Source organism: Giraffa tippelskirchi, chromosome 2 (genome assembly GCF_054371585.1).
Source record: "Giraffa tippelskirchi isolate mGirTip1 chromosome 2, T2T-mGirTip1v1.2.pri, whole genome shotgun sequence".
NCBI classification, from domain to species: Eukaryota; Metazoa; Chordata; class Mammalia; order Artiodactyla; family Giraffidae; genus Giraffa; species Giraffa tippelskirchi.
In genome coordinates, this window is record NC_137276.1 from 137,340,046 (window position 1) to 137,363,523 (window position 23,478).

Genomic DNA, 23,478 nt, shown 5'->3' on the forward strand with positions numbered 1-23,478 from the left:
AAAAAGATTTTAGAAATTATTTTTAAGCATACATGTTATAAATCATTATTATTATAATAAAATTTCAAAATAATGGTTCAATTTGATTAAAATGAAATTCATTATATTTATAATATTAAATATCTAGTAGATACTTAAAGCTAAAGTCACTTTAGTCCTGTCCAACTCTTTGAGGCCCTATGGACCATAGCATACCAGTCTCCTTTGTCCATGGGATTCTCCAGGCAAGAAAACTGGAGTGGGTTGCCATGCCTTCCTCTGGAGGATCTTCTGGAGGTTTCTTACATCTCCTGCATTGGTAGGCAGGTTCTTCACCATTAGTGCCACCTGGGAAGCCTCTCCTAGTAGGTATAATATTAGCTTACTTGACTAGAAAATGTGGTAAGATAAAATTCATGCTTATATTATAGTTAATGCTGATAACTCAGAAGACAAACTCATTTTTATTAAACTGATAATAATATTATACCAATCTTATTTACCAAAGATTTATCCAAATCACATGAATTTGAAAAATATTTGGGATAGTCTTTATACTTCTGGGAGGTTAAGAAATATTTTACTTATAAAAGATATTTTATAAATAAGTAAAAATATTTTACTTATTTTTCTCTAAGTCAGTTATAATATAACTCTTTTGAGGGATTTTATAGATTGATAAAATAAATTATAAATTATAAATTATACAAGATATTTTCTTTTATTTATTATAAATATTTATATTTATATAAATTTTTATATTTATTTCTTTTATTTATTATATTATCTTTTATAAGTTATAAAAGATATTTTATAAATAAGTACTTATTTATAAAAAAGTAAAAATATTTTACTTATTTTTCTCTAAGTTAGTTACCAGTTCAGTTCAGTTGCTCAGTCATGTCCGACTCTTTGTGACCCCATGAATCGCAGCATGCCAGGCCTCCCTGTCCATCACCAACTCCCGGAGTACACCCAAACCCATGTCCATCAAGTCGGTGATGCCATCCAATCATCTCAGCCTCTGTCGTTCCCTTCTCCTCCTGCCCCCAATCCTTCCCAGCATCAAGGCCTTTTCCAATGAGTCAACTCTTTGCGTGAGGTGGCCAAAGTATTGGAGTTTCAGCTTCAACATCAGTCCTTCCAATGAACACCCAGGACTGATCTCCTTTAGGATGGACTGGTTGGATCTTCTTGCTGTCCAAGGGACTCTCAAGTGTCTTCTCCAACACCACAGTTCAAAAGCATCAATTCTTAGGTGTTCAGCTTTCTTCACCGTCCAACTCTCACATCCATACATGACCACTGGAAAAGCCATAGCCTTGCCTAGACGGACCTTTGTTGGCAAAGTAATGTCTCTGGTTTTCAATATGCTATCTAGATTGGTCATAACCTTCCTTCCAAGGAGTAAGCATCTTTTAACTTCATGGCTGCAATCACCATCAGCAGTGATTTTGGAGCCCCCCAAAATAAAGTCTGACACTGTTTCCACTGTTTCCACATCTACTCCCCATGAAGTGATGGGACCAGATGCCATGATCTTAGTTTTCTGAACCTTGAGCTTTAAGCCAACTTTTCCACTCTCCTCTTTCACTTTCATCAAGAGGCTCTTTAGTTCTTCTTCACTTTCTGCCATAAGGGTGGTGTTATCTGCATATCTGAGATTATCGATATTTCTCCCGGCAATCTTGATTCCAGCTTGTGTTTCTTCCAGCCCAGCATTTCTCATGATGTACTCTGCATATAAGTTAAATAAGCAGGGTGACAATATACAGCCTTGACGTACTCCTTTTCCTATTTGGAACCAATCTGTTGTTCCATGTCCAGTTCTAACTGTTGCTTCCTGACCTGCATACAGGTTTCTCAAGAGACAGGTCAGATGGTTTGGTATTCCCATCTCTTTCAGAATTTTCCACAGTTTATTGTGATCCACACAGTCAAAGGCTTTGGCATAGTCAATAAAGCAGAAATAGATGTTTTTCTGGAACTCTCTTGCTTTTTCGATGATCCAGTGGATGTTGGCAATTTGATCTCTGGTTCCTCTGCCTTTTCTAAAACCAGCTTGAACATCTGGAAGTTCACGATTCACGTATTGCTGAAGCCTGGCTTGGAGAATTTTGAGCATTACTTTACTAGCATGTGAGATGAGTGCAACTGTGTGGTAGTTTGAGCATTCTTTGGCATTGCCTTTCTTTGAGATTGGAATGAAAACTGACCTTTTCCAGTCCTGTGGCCACTGCTGAGTTTTCCAGATTTGCTGGCATATTGAGTGCAGCACTTTCACAGCATCATCTTTCAGGATTTGAAATAGCTCAACTGGAATTCCATCACCTCCCCTAGCTTTGTTTGTAGTGATGCTTTCGAAGGCCCGCTTGACTTCACATTGCAGGATGTCTGACTCTAGGTGAGTGATCACATCATCGTGATCATCTGGGTCATGACGATCTTTTTTGTACAGTTCTTCTGTGTATTCTTGCCACCTCTTCTTAATATCTTCTGCTTCTGTTAGGTCCATACATTTCTGTCCTTTATCGAGCCCATCTTTGCATGAAATGTTCCCTTGGTATCCCTAATCTTCTTGAAGAGATCTCTAGTCTTTCCCATTCTGTTGTTTTCCTCTATTTCTTTGCATTGATCGCTGAGGAAGGCTTTCTTATCTCTCCTTGCTATTCTTTGGAACTCTGCATTCAAATGGGAATATCTTTCTTTTTCTCCTTTTCTTTTCGCTTCTCTTTTTTTCCCAGCTATTTGTAAGGCCTCCTCAGATAGCCATTTTGCTTTTTTGCATTTCTTTTCCATGGGGATGGTCTTGATCCCTGTCTCCTGTACAAAAGTTAGTTATAATAGAACTCTTTTGAGGGATTTTATAGATTGATAATATCATCCAGAGGTAGGATAATATCACCTGTACATAACATAAAACAAGCATAACTATACAAACAAATGCAAATCAAGATCTTATGGCTTTCAATCTAAAATTTTAGGTGTGAGTCAGGCATAGCACAGTCATGCAAAATGCACTAATTTAGACAAGAGTTGGGTTCTTGTCTTTGACCCACTTTATGTTTTATTCTAATTACATTTCTGGCAGATGGGACCAATTGCTAACTGCTCAATATGAGAGCAGAATCTTTGCACCAATGTATAGAGATAAGATTTCTTTTTGCCTTAATCTACAATATAATCTCACGGAGGTTGTAGACTAGAATTGGGACAAAGGGTTGAGGAGATGTCAAGAAGTCATATGGGTGTTTCCAGATTCTTCTGAGTGAATAAAATAACCAGTCTGTTTCCAATTAGCCCCCTTTCCTCCCAATTTCAGCTTCAGACTGTTGCTTTTGGGATTCCTTGAGTTCCTTAAGAATCCCTGGGAGGAGCAGGGGAAGGGGCCAAAATTAGTTTGAATGACTTCTGCCTTTTAATTTTGTTTAGGGGGGTATTTTAGACTAGCTCTGAGGCTTTTTGCGTTCTTTCTATGTTATCTTCTGTAGGTAGTAATAGGACATTTGATTAGAAAGAAAACCCTCTAAAAATTCTTTAAATATAAAAGGTTTTCAGAAAAAGTCCATCATCTGGCTATTGACAATTAGGATCCACATAGGTATACCCACCCCAAATGTGACCCCAAGCAATAAGCTGTTTTGTGGCTTAGGCACATGCATATATGAACACAATAGGTGTCTTTGAGGAGGGCACAGGAGATGCATCCTCTATAATTCAAAATAACCCTCAACCAGAGGAAATGAAGGAAACCAAGTTGCCACTGGTGCTAAGAATGTTTAGTCCCAGTCCTCCCACAGAAGTGATGCATGTCTAATCACAGACCTTCAACTCTATGATGCCAGGTGGTGATACAGAGATGAGAAGTCTCAGCGCTGTGAAGGCATTGGGAAGGAGGTGACAAGGGTCCTTATGAGTTGAGACCCTTTAGAATTTAGGCTTAGACAACCTCCCTGAGGGTCAGCAGTGATTGGCAGGAAGTTTTGCTAGTGTACCTCGTGTCTCAGTTCTCTCTTTGGTTCCAAGTCAACCTCTTAGGACACAAAATTGAGACAGAAGGAAAGACCTATCTGGTTTTATTGGTGACCCGCAGCAAATTTGTCCAAGCAGATACTGGTCCAGTGAGAACTGCAAACTCACCAGTCTACAAGGGTGGCTCAAACAGGCTTATGGAACCTTTGTCTGTGTTCTTTGCTATGACTGTCCTTCTTAGGACAAGCAACACTTTAAGACGTACATGTGTGCATGCTAAATCACTTCAGTTGTGTCCGACTCTTTGTGATGCTATGGGCTGTAGCCTGTCAGGCTCCTCTGTCCATGAGATTCTCCAGGCAAGAATACTGGAGTGGATTGCCATGCTCTCCTACAGGGGATCTTCCTAACCCAGGGATCGAACCAGCTTCTCTTATGTCTCCTGCATTGGCAGGCAGATTCTTTACCACTAGCATCACCTGGGAAGCCCCACACTTTAAGACAACAACACAAAAGACAGTGACAAAAGACTATTGGAAGATCCAAACCAAGAGTCACAATACCCAGAGAACAAGTGTCTGTGTGTGTCTGTGTGCACGTGCCCATGCGCGTGCACTCTCAGTTGTGTCTGACTCTGTTGTGACCCCATGGACTGTAGCCCTCCAGGCTCCTCTGTCCATGGGATTTCCTAGGCAAGAATACTAGAGTGGGTTGCCATTTCCTTCTCCAGGGGATCTTCCCAACCCAGGGATTGTACCTGCATCTTTTGCATTTTCTGCATTGCAGGTGAATTCTTTACTAGCTGAGCCACCAGGGAAGCAAAAGAACAAGGTAATCCTAACCAAAACATTTTCTCCTGTAAATCTGAATTTTAGGAAATTCCTTTCTAAAAAGATGAGAAGCTCTTGTCACTTTTGCTCCCAAGAGTTCAACTGCAGAATCCAAAGTGCCCAAGGATTTCTAACCATTCAATCCTTGGTGCAAAACTGTTGGGAGGAAAATCTTTTCCTTTATCATCCTGGCTTTGAACGTTAATCTCCGAGAAGATTAGCAGGAGAAAAATCCATTACTCCTGTATGCAAGAGTACACTATAGGGAGTAGCTCCCTGAACAACTTGGGATACATACTAGTAAGGATTTACATACTAGCTTCTTAAGGGGGTTTAGGGCTTCAAATGAAGAAGGAAATGGCAACCCACTCCAATATTCTTGCCTGGAGAATCCCAGGGACAGAGGAGCCTGGTGGGCTGCTGTCTGTGGGGTCGCACAGAGTCGGACACGGCCGAAGCAACTTAGCAGCAGCAGCAGGGCTTCAAAGGATGAAAGGTTCTGATGAAGTTTGTTTACACAGATTGGCTTTGAAATGTCCCACTGCCCAAGATCAGTTGACCTCCTGACTGTAGACTTCCCTGGAGTGCTGGTGAGGAGGTTGGGAGGGGTACTTGGGGCAGGTGATTCTGGTATATCTCAGCTTTAGTCAGATAGAAGTTCAGGAAAGATTTCTTTCTGGACCGCAGCTCAGATATTTTTACTTTGATGTAATCTTTATGCCATTCTGACAGGTTGTTGGTTCTTTCACAGGGAATCCCGGAGAGGTTCAGCATTAAGCATTTAGAGTGGAGGTAAGCAGTGCACAGGGGGTGATGTGTGGGGATGGAGGCAGACAGTTGTTTGAAAGACTGAATATAAATTCAGTTTGGTAGACCTGGTGGAATTCCCAGGTTCCTTTCTCCAAACTGTAGAGCTGGATAAATACCATGCTCTACTCCCACTCAGGAGAGAAAGAGAGAGAAAGGGAGAGATTGGATTCTCTCCAGTGAAGAAGACAGACCAGAGAAGTTTCAGTAGGGGTGCAGACTGATACTGCCTAAGGGTGGAGATGGGCTAAGAACAGCAGGGTTCCCTTCTGCTCTCTGGTCCTGAAGCACCAGCCATAGGCTGTCTGCTTCCACGGGCAGGAAATTGGGGCTACTTTTCTGAAAAATGGAATGGCCCTAAAAATCAGATTTCCATACAGGGACATCCATCAGGTTCACCCCTAATCACCTAACAGTGAGCTCACCAATTGTAAGCCTTTTCTATCACACAGGACTCCCAATCATCTTCTAGTGCCTCATGCTTAAAGTGTAATCAAGCACTGATAACTGCTATTTGAGAAAGAGACTTGGACTACAAGGAAAGCTGAGCACCAAAGAATTGATGCTTTTGAACTGTGGTGTTGGAGAAGACTCTTGAGAGTCCCTTGGACTGCAAGGAGATCCAACTGCTGCTACTGCTGCTAAGTCGCTTCAGTCGTGTCCGACTCTGTGCGACCCCAGAGACGGCAGCCCATCAGGCTCCCCCGTCCCTGGGATTCTCCAGGCAAGAATAACGGAGTGGGTTACCATTTCCTTCTCCAAAGCACGAGAGTGAAAAGTGAAAGTGAAGTCGCTCAGTCGTGTCCGACTTTGCGACCCCATGGACTGCAGCCTACCAGGCTCCTCCGTCCGTGGGATTTTCCAGGCAAGAGTACTGGAGTGGGGTGCCATTGCCTTCTCCTGGAGATCCAACTAGTCAATCTTAAAGGAAATCAGTCCTGAATATTCATTGGAAGGACTGATGCTGAAACTGAAACTCCAATACTTTGGCCACCTCATGTGAAGAATTGACTCATTGGAAAAGACCCTGATTCTGGGAAAGATTGAAGGCGGGAGGAGAAGGGGCAACAGAGGATGAGATGGTTGTATGGCATCACCGATGCAATGAACATGAGTTTGAGTAAGCTCCGGGATTTGGTGATGGACAGGGAAGCCTGGCGTTCTGCAATCCATGTGGTTGCAATGAGTCGGACATGACTGAGCAACTGAACTGAACTGAAAACACAGGAGAGGGTAAAAAAATCCTGAACCAAAACCACTCAGAGGAAAACAGATATTTCATAGGGAGATATAATAAAAAGGTTAATCTGTAATTCAGTTGTTTCTATAGGGCAACTGACATCAGAGTTGTTTATAGGCACAAACTATTAGAAACAACTGTATATTTATCAATAGGATGTTGGCTGAATTAATTCTCCTATATTATTCTAAGTTCATACTCTAGAAAAAAAAAGGTTAAAATAATGCTACAAATTTCAAAAAGGAAAAATATTCATACCATGTTATTTGCTAAGTTAAAAAATATTTTTACATAATTTAAAAAATAGTAGATTATGATTCCATTTATACAAAAATATGTTTGTGTGCTCCCAGAAAGAATTGGATATGAATCCATCATTTTACTAGCAGTGGTTTCATCTGGTAGCATGTTTAGGGACAAACTTAACTTCCTGTATTTGTTCATTGTTCAGGCTTCTATACTGTTAGCATTTATGACTTTTGTCTTTAAGAAAGGAGCATAATTTTTTAAAATTGAAATATACTCAGAACACTTGCAGAATAACCAAGTGACTGATTTTTTAAAAAAAATTATTTGTGTATTTGTTGCACTAGGAGGGCTTTGTTGCTGTGAGGACTTTCTTTAATTGCAGCAAATGAGGGCAGTTTATCATTGCTGTGCAAGGGCTTCTCAAGGAGGTGGCTTCTTTTGCTGCAGACCACAGGCTCTATGCTCTTGGGCTTCAGTAGTTGCAGAACACAGGCTTAGAAGTTGTGACTTTTGGGCTTAGTTGCTCCATGGCATGTAGAATCTTCCCAGACCAGGAATCAAACCCGTGTCCCCTGCACTGACAGGAGGATTCTTATCCACTGCTCCACCAGGAAAGTCCCAAGTGACTGATTTTATTTAACCACATCTTTAGGGGCATCAAGGATGATGTTGCTTTACCAAACATTCTCTACTATGAGTTAACCTAAAATAAAATTTCATCTCAACCAAAGGAATGTTGCTCGCTAACATTCCTAACAACGTGACATGTGAAACTATATATAACGTGAAGTTCTGAAGTCATACTGATGTTTCTTATGATGTTAGAGAGGTTATTTGGTGACAACCTGAATTACATATAATTTTCTAGAAACTTTAGACTAATACATTTTCCTTGTGATGCATAAAGTTTGTGCTGTGCCTTTTCTTGTTCACTGGTGCTGCTAAGTTTGGGTCTTCTGAAGGTACAGATTTTCCTTGGGGACTTCTTTGTAGGAGTCAGGAAAACCTCAAGGAAGGTTTGGTAGATTACTAGGACTTGTGGGTCAATTGCTGGATTGGGCTGACTTGTTACTTGTAGTGCCCAAGAGTAGATATAACCTAAGTCATTATCAAGGAGGGGACCTGGGTGTCAGAGAGAATCACAGATCCATCTCCAGATCCTTTCTGTATGAAAAAAGACCAAAAATCAAAATTCTAAAAATTCTCTGTGGCTTCCAATGCCCTGAGGATAAAATCAGAACCCCTCAGCCTGAAAGGCTCCGTTTGCCCTACCGAACATCTCATGGAGTCAATCTGGCCTCCTTTCAGATCTCTGGAGGCCAAGCGTTTCCCCCTTATAGAGTCTCAGTTCATTCCCCTTCTTTCTGCCTGAATGGCATCCCCTGGTTGTCCTGGTGTCTCTTCGCCATTTCAGGCCACAATGTCACCCCTTCAATGAGGCCTTTCCTGATCAACGAATCTTAGTAATAATTCCCTTCTCTTTTTCAGTCCCCTGATTGTTTCCATCTTAGCAGTCCACCTTTTGTATTTTTTAAGTGTTTTTATTTACTCTCCTTTCTACTTAGATGGTCAGTGCAAAGGGACCGTGGACTTTCTTTCATTCGTACCACCTGCAGCTGAAAGTGTCCGCATAGCACCCTTGTCCCTCTCCTTTATCACTGCACACCTGCCACGCTTCCAACTGCCAGTATTTTCATTTCTGTCTGAAGACTTTGGCTTCTGGAAGCAGACTTTGTCTACCTGGGCTTCTGCCTGAAATGCTGGAGAAGATGTAATTCTCAACCAAGCACTGATAGGAATTAGTGTATGAATACCCAGGCTCCTTCCTGCTTTGGGGAGTTCATCAGCTAGTGTAGCCTGGCTTGACAATATATCTTTTTTTCTTGGCTAACTCTCCTTCCTCATCTCATTTCATCACTTCCTCACTGGTGTTTTCTTCACTTTCCAAAGAAACTACTTATACTCAAATCCTTGGTGGTAGGGGGTGGGGGCTGGGCGGTGGGAGGGTGGAGGCTGGGGTGGGGCAATGCCTCTGACACATGTAGGTTACAGTATTTGTTGAATGGATGAATGACTAGATGGGTGAGTGGCTGGATGAATGGAATAATAGATTTAAAAAATGGGTTATGAAATAGAGGTCAAGACTGTATGAGGTGTAAAATTTCAAATTACGAACAGATAAACATTTGGTGAACTCATTCTAACAGGGCTAGTCTGCTCCCCCCAAACACATAAGTCCACGTAAAGGTGAAGATATAGGACTATCTAATATGACATTCAAAATTATTTCTTTATTTACTTATTTCTGATTGTTCTGGGTGTTCCTTGGTGTGCAGGCTTTTTTCTGTAGGTGCGGCAAGCAAGGGCTACACTCAAGTTGTGGTGGGTGGACTTCTCATTGTGGTGACTTCTCTTATTTTGGAGCACATGCTCTAAGGCATTTGGGCTTCAGTAATTGCAGCACATGGGCTCAATAGTTGCAGTTCCCAGGCTCTAGAGCATGGGCTCAATATTTGTGGTGCATGGGCTTAGTTGCTGCACGGCATATGGGATCTTCCTGGACAAGGGATCAAATGCATGTCTCCTGCATTGGCAGAGAGATTCTTTACCACTGAGCCACCAGGGAAGCCCTGATATGGCATTTTTAAAAGCTAAGGTTTTCTTTAGGCCCACTTCCCAATTCTTGAGGATTTTATGGATGCCTCACTTATGTGTAGTTTTTACATTTATTGTTTTATTACAGTATTTACCTAAAGCACTAAAATGTGCTATACAAACTCATAAATAACATTCAACACAAATTTTATTTCATTTAGGTAATGTTAGCAGTCCCAGAAAAGTATATCTGGAAGTGAGAATTGGACTGTAAGTGAAACCAGAAGGTGAGATTTAGTCAGAGCCCCGGAATGAAGTGATCACAAAAAGGGACTGCAGCTGTGGAGGGTGAAGTAACTGATTTTAGTGCAGGCAGTATATTAGGTGTTGTTATCAGTGTTATCACAGGCTCACAGAGCTGTTTAGAGACAGACTAGAGTCCTGAATCGGGAGCCATTTCTATTTTCAGCAGATTATGAGTATGGAGAGTTGGCTAGACTACGAGTTTCATGACTCATAAAAAAGAACATCAAAGCCTGACCCTAGGGAGGTTCATGTATGGCATATAGGTAACTTTGAATGCAGGAGAAGTATGAGTGTTTGGTCAGATGGCTGTTATAATTAGTATTGTTTTCAAAAGCCAAGCAATTGGTATGGACTAGTAAATCATTTATCACTAAGTGAAGCATTCCTCAAATTACAAAAGAATTTAATTCTGGCACTCTAGGTCATGAGTGTTATCTGTGTGCTGTGCTGAGTCACTTCTGTTATGTCTGACTCTTTGTGACCCCAGGGACTGTAGTCCTCCAGGCTCCTCTGTCCATGGGATTCTCCAGGCAAGAGTACTGGAGTGCATTTCCATGCTCTCCTCCAAGGGATCTTCCTGACTCAGGGATTGAACCCGCGTATCTTATGTCTCCTGCATTGGCAGGCGGGTCCTTTACCACTAGTGCCACTTAGGAAGCCCTGAGTTTTATCTATCCCCAGACATTTAAAAATTGGATAATATGTCTAAAATCCTGTATGTTTGTATAAGCTTTCTATAAGGAAATATTGATATAATTGCGCTGGTTGAAAAGTATTTGCATTTAAAGAAGTATTGGGTTGGCCGAAAGCGTCGCTCAGGTTTTCCCCATACCGTCTTACAGTAAAACCTGACTTTTTGGCCAACCCAATATTATGGGTGAAACTGAATTAACTAAGCATGGTGATGGAAAATAGTGCTCAGGAATAATTTCCAGGAAAAATTTAACTCCTTTTGTTCAATCAGCCTGTCTTTTTCTTCATGGATATTGAGAATCCTGGACTTGTGTTTCTTTATACATTTTGTCTACCAAAAAGCTTAGAACTTAATTTTCAGCTCAGTTTTCTCAAGTACATGGGAACTTATGACTTTCACATTTGTCTTCTAAATTTCTCCTTGTTTTTTAAAATCTATTCTGATTTTTCTTTTTCTTGGGTCTGTTTTTTTTTTTTTTTCTACTTCGCCTGTATTTTTCTTTCTCACTTTATGTAAGTCACCACAAGCTTTTTGTGGAAAATGAAGGAACAAACGATTCATGAATAAAACATAAAGATTTATTCTATTTTTATTGCATTACTATTCTTTTTTTTTTTTCAAGGCCAAATGTTTGTGAAGAAGAGCAGCTGACTGTGGTGGGACTATGACGCCCGTGTGTCCAAGCGTTCATGCACACCATCAAGATCTGGAAACAGGGCTGCAGCAGCCCACGGTGGTGTGTGGGCTATGAAAGAAGGTAAAGGTGTTCCGCTATTCTGTCTTTGTTTCTAAAAATCAAAACCAAAGCCTTAACTGCATCTAAAGATTTCCTCCAATACATTTTAGAAAATAATTATATAAGTAAGTAAGCATAAGATATGCCCATGAGGAACTTTAAAGTTATATATTTTCCTTCAGAAACAGAATATATTATTACTTTCGTTCAAGCCTCATTTATGTGTGAGGTATTTGGGTTAGATGCCGTTAATTTTACTTTTTGACAAGATAGACACTGAAAGCCGTGGATCAGAAGGCTGAGAGAAGCAAGAAATATTGTGTTAGTTTGCTAAATTTAGTATAACTTGGATCCAAGGCATCTACGATTCTGAACTACCATCTGACCTGCCCCTGGTTCTCTTGTAACACTTTGAAACCTAGAACTTCTTTAACTTCATTATGGTCTTTGAATTAGGATTAACTCGGCTGCCTGGGAGAGGAGAGAAAAAGCCAGTATGTGTTTTTTCTATGCGTGAAGACTTCATAGGGACTTTTAAAAATAGATTTATAAAATATCTAAGCATTTCTTAAATAGTTGCTAAGGGGTTCAAGTTTTACGTAAATGAATCAATTTTGTCTGAATTCAGGAAACAAAGCTAAAAAATGTAACTTTAGATTAATGAATTTATTATTACTAATATCACTAGTATTACTTAAAGAAAATTGATGGCATGTGTAAATAAGGGCATTTGTCACTGTATAGAAATGGCAGAACACTGGTAATATAAGACTAGATTTAATAAGACTAAATCATTTACAATTGTGGATATTTACATATACATTGTGTGTGTGGTTTTTTTTTTGGTCTATACTCAGGACCTTTAAATTAATTTAAATCAGAAAAAACTTCTGGCTTTTACTATTTTACTAGCTGTGTGACACTGAAAAAGTTTCTACTTTTTCTGTTCCTTAGTCTGTAAAGTTAGAAAAATAATACTGTACATGGTATTACAAGGATTAACTAAAAACGTATTAAACGCATGTGGCAAGATGCTTGGTACACAGTAGATATTCGAGTACCTGCTTTTGAAAATAACTTTTCGATTAGATATTTGGCATCTCTTCCATGAAGTTTATCTTCCCTGAGGGCTTAGACGGTAAAGAATCTGCGTGCAATGCAGGAGACCTGGGTTTGATCCCTGAGGTGGGAAGATCCTCTGAAGAAGGGAATGGCTACCAATGCCAGTATTCTTGCCTGTAGTATTCCATGGACAGAGGAGCCTGGCAGGCTACAGTTCATCAGGTCAAAAGGAGTCAGACAGGGCTGAGTGACTAAAACTTTCAGTTTTTTTCACTTCCATGAGATTTAACTCTTGTTGATATTAGTCCAAACCAAAGAAAGTACACTACCATATAGACATTCAGATTTGGGAAAGCAAACATGAATAAATAAAAATGTTTTATGTTTATTTTCAAGAGCTTAATAGTTTTATGCATTCCTTTATTAAGCAAATATTTATGAAACTGAGTTTGGAGTTGTGGCATGCAAAACTAACATCCCTTTTGTTTGTATATAAGGAAACAAACGTATACTTATATCCCTACTAGAGAGATGCACCTCCAAAAATATTAGGGGACACTTCAAGATGGTGAATAATCAAGTGTCATAAAAACAAAGAAAGAAAGAAAGTAAAGTAAAGCGTCTGCCTGCAATGCAGGAGACCTGGGTTCGATCCCTGGGTTGGGAAGATCCCCTGAAGAAGGGAATGCAACCCACTCCAGTATTCTTGCCTGGAAAATCCCATGGTCAGAGGAGCCTGATATGTTACAGTCCATGGGGTTGCAAAGAGTCAGACACGACCAAGCGACTTCACTTTCTTTCTTTCTATTCTTTCTTCAAGATGGTGAATAGTCAAGTGTTATAAAAATGACATTAAATCCTATTTTCAAGAGAGGAGAAAGAACGCTGTACATTGGCATGATGCAAAAAGAGAAATTGGAGGAAGTGAAACTTGAAATTGGCTTTGAATATGAAGGAGATTGGGCTTCCCTCGTGGCTCAGTGGCAAAGAATCCACCTAAAATGCAGAAGACATGGGTTCGATCCCTGGGTTGGAAAGAGCCCCTGAAGGAGGGCATGGCAACCCCTCTAGTATTCTTGCCAGGAAAATCCCATGGACAGAGGAACCTGGCAGGCTACAACCTATGGGATTGCAAAGAGTCAGATGTGAGTGAAGCAAATGAGCACACAGGGACATGAAGGGGATTTGGGCTGGGTATATGAGGATAGGTAAGTGAGAGGAAGACAATATAATACTTTGAGATAAAGAATAAATAAGGCATCAATTTGATAGGAAGGAAGTTTTCTGGGTTAGTGATATTATGGTTCAGTTCAGTCGCTCAGTCATGACCGACTCTTTGCAACCCCATGGACTGCAGCATGCCAGGCCTTCCTGTCCATCACCAGTTATGGTATTATGGTCTATTAAGAGGTCAGCAGAAATAGTGTTTTGTTCATTATTTTGTTCATTATTCAATCTTTTGTCCCTTATTGCCCCCCACCCCCATCCCCACAGGAGACTTTGTAAACTTTTTCTTTTTCTTTTAGTAATTGTCCCCCTTCCCCATGAAGGTTCAATATCACAGATATACTTGTTTCTGTTTCTGTTCTATTCCCACATGTAGGACCACAGACCATTGTATTACTAAGATTTTTCTCACCCCTCCTACCCAAGAACCAATTGTCCCCTGCTTGTGGGTGATGTCACCACTGATGAGAAAGCACACTATCACGGGACCCACGATGAGGGGACTTCACTGTCAAATTGAAAGCGTGTGATTTATTATCCTTCTGGATTTCACTATTCTCTTCATAATCGTGGGTTCCATTTTTGATAGCTTCAGTGACTCTTAGGGTAGTTTATACTACAGGACTTGCAGTCCCTCTTAATTTTCAATAACCTCTATCTACATTGAATCTTGGTTATGTATTTAGTGAGGGATGTGTGTGTGTGTGTGTGTGTGTGTGTGTGTGTGTGTGTGTGTTTATGTATTAATGTCAGGATTTGGGTTGCAAGGAGAATTTGGTAGTGGGTTTAAGGTGACAGTTCTGGCCTTAAGATGAAGCAATACCTTAAGAGGAAAATAAGATCAATCTCATTCTTATTCCTTAGGACCCGATACTACACCATCTACAGACAGGCATACAGCCTGGAGCAGCAGACCATCTACAAGCGCTGCCCTGGTTGGAGCCGGTGGGACAATGAACCTGGCTGCCTATGCTGTAAGTTATAATTCTTCCTGTCTAACTCTCTGTCACTAGAAGTAATGGTCTCACTCTGTTTTGGGCTTCAATCATATCATGCCTGTCAAGCTTTAGGCATCTTTAGACTCACCACAGATTCAGAGCATCTCTTTGTACTGAAGATGTATACATGACATGTACAGAAATGTGCAGAAAGCCTTTCTGTTAAGCATTGCTAACGATAGGTCAGAACTCAGGACCCACAGAACTGCTTTATATTCTGTCTCTTTATATAAAAGGCAGTTTATTTAAAGCCAGACAGGTTACACCTAGTAAGCTTCCATCTCTCTTTGCTGTTTGCCCCTTTCCCATATCATCAAATTTGTAATCCATGGCTGATTCAAAAGTCTGGAGGGAAATCTAAATGGGATTTCTTGACTTGTGCTTGTCATGATTAATTGCAGAACTAGGGAGGCAGTTTACTTTTTAAGATGAGGTATGCAGTCCTTTCACAAACCTCTGGTGAGGGTATTCCAGGACCTTTGGTGTCTGTCTGACAGCCCTCGAGCAGCGGAACTAGCAGCATTATATAGTTCATTCACACCAGAGAAATGAATCCGCTTAGTGACTCCGTTACCTATATGTTTATGGTTATTGCCAAGTCACTTAAAATGCTTCAGTGTGTTGCAATCAATGCAGACCACAGCACAACCATTCATCTCTCCTGTTATCCTGCACCTTCGGGAGTTTGTCGGCATCCTGCTCCCTTCCCCACCATGCTTTCTGCTCTTGAATGATTTTGGTGAAGTTGCCTCAGGCTTCCCATATTAAGCAGGCTTAGGGCTGAAGGGTACACTGCGGGTCATTGTATTTGCATGCAGTGCTAGGACACTGAAGATGAGTGGCTTAAGCTCAGTAAATATATCTGCCCACATCATCTCAACTATATTATAGACTCCTGGAAATTAATGACTGTGAGATGAATTCTTTATCTTGTGTGGCACCTAGCACAGTCCTTTGCCTCTGGTAAGTATTTGTATTTCTTGCTTGTGTTTTAGATTTGCTTCAGTTACACAGCCATCTTCATGGAGTTCCTTTAGACTAGTCCTACTCTTTTTTTTTCCTTTAGTTTTTATTGGAGTGGATTTGATTTACAATGCTGTGTTAGTTTCAGGTGTACAGCAAAGTGAATCAGTTATACATATACATATATCCACTCTTCTTGCCTGGAGAATCCCATGGACAGAGGAGCCTGGTAGGCTACAGTCCAGGGGTCGCAAAGAGTCGGACACGACTGAGCGACTTCACTTCACTTCCACTACTCTTTAAAAAGTTTGTTTCCCATAAAGGCCATTACTACTCAAACTTGAATCTGAATACAAATCAGTTAGTACCTTGTTAAGGTGTGGATTCTGATTCAGTAGGTCTGGGGTGGGGCATTTCTATGAGCTTCAAAGTGATACAGATGTTACCACATAAAGAGTTCTACAAGGCTTTAGAAGGCAATGGCCTTAATTGGTAACGAAAAAAACGGTTTAATGGAGAGGCTATGGAGGAGCTGGTAGAAATTTCTAGACAGTGTCTATATTAGTAATTTGATGCTTACACTGAAGATTTTCTTTCCTTCTCTCTATTCTGTTCTCTCGGGGCTTCTTGTCTACCTTTCTTCTAGCTATCTCTGCAGTGGGGACTTGTGTCCATGGAAAGAGATGCTCAGAGGGTGAAGTCCAGCTGTGCCAGTGTTCGGAGGGTTTTCATGGACCCCACTGTCATATGGTGAGTTGCCAACAAGACCATTTTATTATGATTTGGAGCTGTCTGCCTTGCTTTTAGGGGCCAGCCAATTTTGTCGATTCAAACTAATGGCAGGGTTATCCCTCTGGGGATTGGTGAGCATTTGAAATCAGCCACTAAGCAAAAACCTACAACCTACAGTGTACTCAGCATTGAAAATTATGCTCTGCAGTTTAGTTTTAATTATTCACTATAAGAGTTCAAAAGGTAGCAAGCAGTAAGTACAAAACAGTCTATTTTGTAAAGGAAATGGCAGCTTAATAAGAAAACCTCTTTCTGACTTCAGATGTTAAATCTTTAACGGAGCCATGGTTTGAAAGTGCTGGTACAGTATTCTGTGAGATTTGTGTGATTTGTGAATGAATAAAGTGAGGATTAAGACAAATTCAGCATGATGTGATATTTACTACTTTTATATCCTTTGTGTTTTGTGAAAAAGCACAAAAAGCCTGACACTTGCATGATTCTCAGTGTTTCAAAACTTGGTAACCTAGTTTTCAAGGTTGGAGCTTAATCAACTGTCAATTTTGGACATATGTGTTTAAGATGTTTCTTGGGCAGGAAATTCTCAAAATGGCCAATGATGTGTCTTTAACTGCATCTGCTATGAGATTGGGTGCTTTCAGAAGGATTTGTTTTAACTTGATCATCTGATTCTAGTCTCTGGAGGATGTGAATGCATCTGCATTTATCTTTTCAAGGCAGGGAAAACAAAACCCAACCTATCATATAGAAGTTAAAGAAATAGGTATAAAAAGTGAACAAAAATATTGTCTTCATTATCTTCTGCTGATACGTTTGCCTTCTCTTATCCATTACTTGAATCTTTGTCAGTGAAGTTGGAAGGTTGCTGAGAGCTCATCACTCATGTTCATTTGTCTCCTCTGCCCTTGGCATAAGGTTCAGGCTCACATTTTTTCCTGGGCACCTCAAATTGTAAATTAATCTTGATATTCTTCTCTAGGTTGTTTCCTTTTTTCAAAATTGTGAATTAAAATAAAGCTGATTTTCTGTCCCAGTTTATTCTTTGACTATGGAACACTGATTTCAAAACAGAGGTCTGAGCTCTGGAGAGTGTCTTCAGTCATTTCCATTAATTTTAAGATGGTAACAGAAACTATACATTGTTCCATGAGACCAAATTATTTGCACCTAAACGCATTGCTTGAACTATCTGTGCCACACTGGTTTCCTCATCTTGATCATTATCTGTGATGGGCAATTACATGTCATTGATTCATTAAAAATTTTAAAAATCAATTATAACTTTATTAATTCATTTTGGTAGACTAAATTTTGTAAAACATTAAGTCCCTGAGGAGAAAGGTAATCAAAGAGACATATGGTAATGATAATAGCCTCAAAATTACACCTGGATTAATTTATTCTTTATTTTTCTACATTAGTACTTGAATATTTTGATTATTCCAATTTCTTAACAACTTTTGTTTACTAAAGTAATTAAAATGCTTTTTGAAATTCAAGTAGCTAGATTTTGTATTCTTTAGTTTGGAGTTGGTGAAAATACTGGATAATTTTAAACACATGCAGAATAAGTATATATTTTCACAAGTTTGTTTTTATACAGAAAGTTTCAGAAGTCATGAGGAAAGGTGGACCACACAAAATACCATTTAGGAATGTGCATTGCTCTTTTAAGTACTGTGGTTCAAGTGTGTTTACCTATGGATTTTGACAGTGTTTCATCTCTCACTGTAGAACTCCTGTTGAATGTAAAAAGAAAAATTGATGAACCCCAAGGGATATATATCCTGAAGTAGAAGTTCAGGAATCTCCTACATGATTTCACATTTCATTCAGCAAAATGAGATATCATAAAGTATAGAAATTTAGGAGTTTGATGGAGGAATTTTGAAGACTTTTTAGGAAATTAAATATTTGGTGAGACAAGTGGGGAATACAGTTAAGAATACAGTTAATACATTAGATGAGTCTTGAGAGTAGATTAAAAATGAAAATTAGAGAAGATTGTTTTAAAAAGAATATAACTGATAAGATATATATATATAGTCTCTCAATCAGGTGGATTTTAGTTTGGAAGTACTGCTTGAAGCCAATCTCTTATCCAGTGGCTAGATTTGAGTTCTGAATTATGAGTATATAAACCTTGGTCTGATAGGCATTACTCTCTTTCCCTCTAGATATATTATATACATCAAAATGAAAGTTAATTTGATGTTTTTCAAATTATATAAACAGTGATTCAAATGATAAAAATAATTCAAATTTAAAATGTTTTAATTATTTAAAATTAGCAGTTTATACAGTATAAGAAAGTAAAAATCTATAGTCCTATTGCCTTCAGAAGATCATGTGATTATCCTTTTATGTATAGTTAATCATGTTCATATAACATATGGAATTTTACATGGATGAGATCGTCTCTCATATAATGGTTTTATCATAAATGCCTCCTTTTTTTCTTAATTACTTTTTCTTCTTTGCTCTTCTCATCCGGTATTCTCTCTCCTCCCTAGTAACAATCTTCTCAATACTATTTTCTATATTTCTCTGCACATATGGAAACATATACAAACAGCTGCATAACATTCCATGGTATTGATATGCTGTAAAATTTCAACTACCCATGTACTGATGGGCATTCATTTTGTTTACAGCTTTTTGACACAACATCAGTGCTGCAATAGTATGATACTTTTAATTCTGTGAAACAGATTCCCAGCAGTGGGATTGTTGGGTTCAATGAATATGTGTTTTTTAAAATTATAATGTACTTAAAGATCAAAATATTCATTTAAATTATTTGTAAAGTGTTTTGTGGGCCATGGCAATGACTTTATAAGCTTATTTGGTTGGGATGGATTAAAACCTAGATGAGTGCTAATTATTTACTTATTTTTTTGACATAGAGAATCACTTGCATCTTCATCTAAAATGAGACGTCTGATAAAATATTTAGGATCAGAGTTATTGTAAACATGGATTGCTCTCAGTATAGGATAAAGTTGACTGTATTTGATATGTATGGGAAAAATAAGTCAATAAAATGAGCCAGGTGGGCCTTTTAAAAATGGAGAAAAGAATCTAGTCCAGAGAGAGAAGGGACATGATAATAACTGAGGGAAATGCTTGAAGTTGATAATGATTCTAAAATTGCTGATCTACTTAACTCATTTGAAAAATCTGCCTCTAATAAGGAAAAATGAAGAAAATGAATTTGGACAATTAGGAAGTAATGAAGAGCTTTCTAAAATAGCTATTGATTAAAGGAATCAAAGGGAATACTTTGAAGATTTGAACACATGCAAATCAAGCTAGATAGCTAGTGGTTAAATTTTCTCTTTTTTAATTCTATGGATCCAGGCAAAACAACTTGGAGCTTCATTAACTGATTAATATCACACACAGAGTCACTCCTTTTATTCCTCATCACTTATTCCATCTTCCCTTTCCCTGGTCAGAGGTCAAGTTAAATTATAATGTGCCTAATAGTGAGATGCTAAGGCTCAGAGATCTTCTTATTTCTTTCATTTATATATTCACTCATTCATTCTTCTAGTCAGTCTTTCAGTTAGTCAGTAGATATTAATATCTCATGCCTAGTCTGTGTGCTAAGTGCTGCAGATTCCAAAGCAAATGTGGTATCCTTAGGGTGCTGGGAAATAGAGACCAGGAAATCAGTGATTCTAATATAGCTCACAAGTGCTATGACAGAGGATGGTTCTGTCCTAAAGAAAACAAGAGAGGGTTGCTCAAGGTGATGCTCGGAAATAAAGGAGGTTTTATGAAAAGATTTGAAAACACAAAGTACAACTTATTCTTAAAGAGGAACAGAACAATAATATGAAATTTGGCATAGGAGATAGAATATTTCCCAGATATATTAAAAACAGAGCAAGCTCAAGGAATAATAATAATAATAACAGGTAGTTCTCTTGGCTTCAAGAAGAGATGCACATGGAACATGGCAAAAACAGCTTTTCTTATGTCCAGGGCAGCAGTTTCTTAGCTTTTCTTTGTCCAGTCAAACTAGCTTTTCCAGAACCTCATACAGAGGTGGTTACTGATTCTTCAATGACTTTGCCTTCCCTAAAACCAATCCCTGAGCAGGCAGTCCTTTAGGCAGAGTTTCTTGAACATACAACCCTACTGTTTGGTATTTTACTCCTATACCAGAGTCCTCAGACCTCTCATTTTCTTTGAAGTGTAATGTTTATGCACTTTAAAAAAATAGAATGTTGCTGGAATGCTGTCTGTTGACATGGAAAACCTCAGAAGTTCTGGGCTAGAGGTTGGGTCTTACCAATGACCATTTGCAATATCTTGGAGAAGACATTTTATAGCCCTACAGCTCATTGTCATCATTTGTAAAATAATGAGCTCTAATTTTCCTGTGCACCTTCCGTGTACCAAGCACAGTTCTAAACAATTTGTATGGATCAAATTATTAATCCTTATAACAAGTCTATGGGGCGAACACTCTTATTTGTCCATATTTGTACCCAACTGAAGCATACAAACCTGTCCGAGGTCAAACAGCTGGGGAGAAGGGCACCTGGAATCCATGTTCTAGCTCTGTTACCTTCAAGCCATGGTCCCTTTATAATACTTGACATAATCATGTCTCTGCCAGGTTGTTATTTGTGAGTCACATGAGATAGTGTGTGTGAGCTGTAAGTTGGGAGGCATTATCCAAGCAATACTTCTTATTTTATTGGAATATAATTGCTTTACAATGTTGTCTTAGTTTTTGCTGTACAGTGAAGTGAATCAGCCATATGCATATGTATATCCCCTCCTTCTTGGGCCTCCTTCCCACCCACCTCCACATTCCCACCCCTCTAGGTCATCACAGAGCACCAAACTGAGCTTCCTGTGGTTTATAGCAGGTGTCCAGGGGCTCTCTGTTTTACAGATGGTAGTGGATATATGTCGATCATAATCTCCCAATTTGTCCTGTCCTTTCCTTCCCCTGCTGTGTCCACATGTCTGCTCCCTACGTCTGCATCTCTGTTCCTGTCTTGGAAATAGGTTCATCTGTATTATTTTTCTAGATTCTACATATATGTGTTAATATATGGTAATTAATGCATTACTTCTTTTTATTGATTGTAGATTCCCTGAAAATCTGTAGGGGATGTGTACTAAGTAAAGGGGGGACAGGCACCTGTGGTTGCTTCGCTTCCCATTCTGTGGGAAATCTGAGCAAACTTTGGGTGTTGGGTCACAGGTATGATTTTCAGCCAACCAGTGGGTTCCAATCAAGCAACCCAGTGAACTCTTTGCCGGATATACCTCTTCTATGCAGATAGGAGATCAGAACAAAGAATCTCCTTAAAGTGGCTTGTCCCCAAGAGCATTTTTAATTTGAGAAGTGATGCAGGTTGAACTGTGTCACCCTAAATTTGTATGTTGAAATTCTCATCATAATGTGATCTTATTTAAAATATGATTGTTGTAGGTATAATTAGTTAAGATGTGATTGTATGAAAGTAAGGTGGACCCCTAATCTGATATATACTGATTAAAAGGGGAAATTTGGACATACAGGTATGCACACAGAGAGAATACCATGGAAAGATCAGGGCAGAAATCAGGGTGAGGCATTAATAATCCAAAGAATGCCAAGGATTCCTAACCAACCACAAGAAGCTAGAAGAGAGTCATGGAAAGGATTTTTCCACCCAGCACTCAAATGGAAGCAACCCTGCTGATACTTTGATCTCAGGCTTCCAGCCTCTAGAACTGAGAGACAATACATTTCTGTTGTTTAAACTGCTCAGTTTGTGGTACTTTGTTACAGCAGTCCTGGTGATCTAATCTAGAAAGTTTAGAAAACATTTTCCATCTCCACAGCTTCATTTCAGCGGTAGGCCTACTGAAACAATGAAAATGGGGAAAAAGTGGCAGGGGGTTTATAAAGAACAAATCATGCTAAGAAAACTTGATGGCTTATTTTAATTGAATTATAAAATTAGTGAGGGAAGAAGATTTAATTGGGAAAAAATGCAAAATCATTAATTGAACATGCCCATTAATCTGCAGTCCTAAATGAGCATTACTAGGAGATAGTCTGAGATGAAACACAGGTTATATTGTGGAGATAAGTTGATAAGCATTCTTAACATGAGCTGACAGTGTAAAAGTCAGTATTATTTTGTTCACCACATAAAGATGCACTGAGTTAGAGCCTTAAGCCCTCGGCAGGGTTCTAGCAAGTCCACGTCGAGGCAATTGCATTCTGCTTTACATTACTTGACAGAAGGATATGGCAGTATTGACAAGGGTTGAGACAAGTACAGGAAAGGGACAGCTAGACCGTTTAAGAGGAAAGTAAAGCAATAACTGTTTGACATCTTCCTGTGAGCATAGTAAAGGGACATCTTATTAGGAATCCGCACAGAAGGTTTACTACACTGACATTGATTTAAAAATGGAAGCTTTGACAGTGCTTTTACTAAAATAGCCTCCCAGGTATGCTTTGCATGGCCAGTGTTAGCAACCAGAAGGTAGATGCGCTTAAAAAAAAGACTGCATGAGAATTACCTAATATTGTAAGAATGGCAGCCTTAGAAGAGGATGACCTAGCACTATCCAGGGTTATTTGATTCTACAGGATATCCTTAGTGATGGGCTAGAAAAGTTTGAAGATGGATAGTAATGACTATAAGAGCTAACTCAGAAATCATGCTTTCTACATGGTAGGTGCTGTCCTTAATGCTTTATGCATGTCAGCTCATTAATTACTCACAACAATTTTCTAAGGTAAGTCCCATTTTGCAATAACACACTGAAAGTAAGGAGAAATTAACTTACTTGAGGTCATACGTGTAATAAATGATAGCGCTAGGGTGTGAACTCAAGCACTCTGGGTCCTGAGTTTGTCCTTTGAGTCACTATGTGATGCTGTTTCTTTAAAATATAATAGATCTCTTGTTTATGAGAAATAATGTTTATATCATTTCCCTGAAAGGGACATAAAGGATTTATACTTTATTTTTAGTGTTTAAACCTGTTCAGTATGCTGAGAAAACAATATTCCTGCAAAAAGTTTGAGCTAAATGACTTTT

General features: G+C 39.1%; 1 protein-coding gene across 7 annotated transcripts in view; it reads left to right on the forward strand.

Annotated features, from left to right (window-relative positions):
- The window catches only part of LOC145538556 (EGF-like and EMI domain-containing protein 1), a 349,065-nt gene that overhangs the window by 67,129 nt on the left and 258,458 nt on the right, over positions 1–23,478 (forward strand). For 6 of the 7 annotated variants that reach the window (XR_014077012.1, XR_014077011.1, XM_081570757.1 and 3 more), the window contains exons 2-4: positions 11,295–11,429; positions 14,562–14,671; positions 16,305–16,408. Coding sequence is in view for 5 of the 7 variants with exons in the window: in XM_081570756.1 (XP_081426882.1) it covers positions 11,362–11,429; positions 14,562–14,671; positions 16,305–16,408 (282 nt within the window). In the remaining 2 variants the exon portion in view is untranslated. Of the gene's footprint in view, positions 1–5,532; positions 5,574–11,294; positions 11,430–14,561; positions 14,672–16,304; positions 16,409–23,478 lie in introns of all 7 variants that reach the window. The other variant, XM_081570758.1, reaches the window with a different exon arrangement.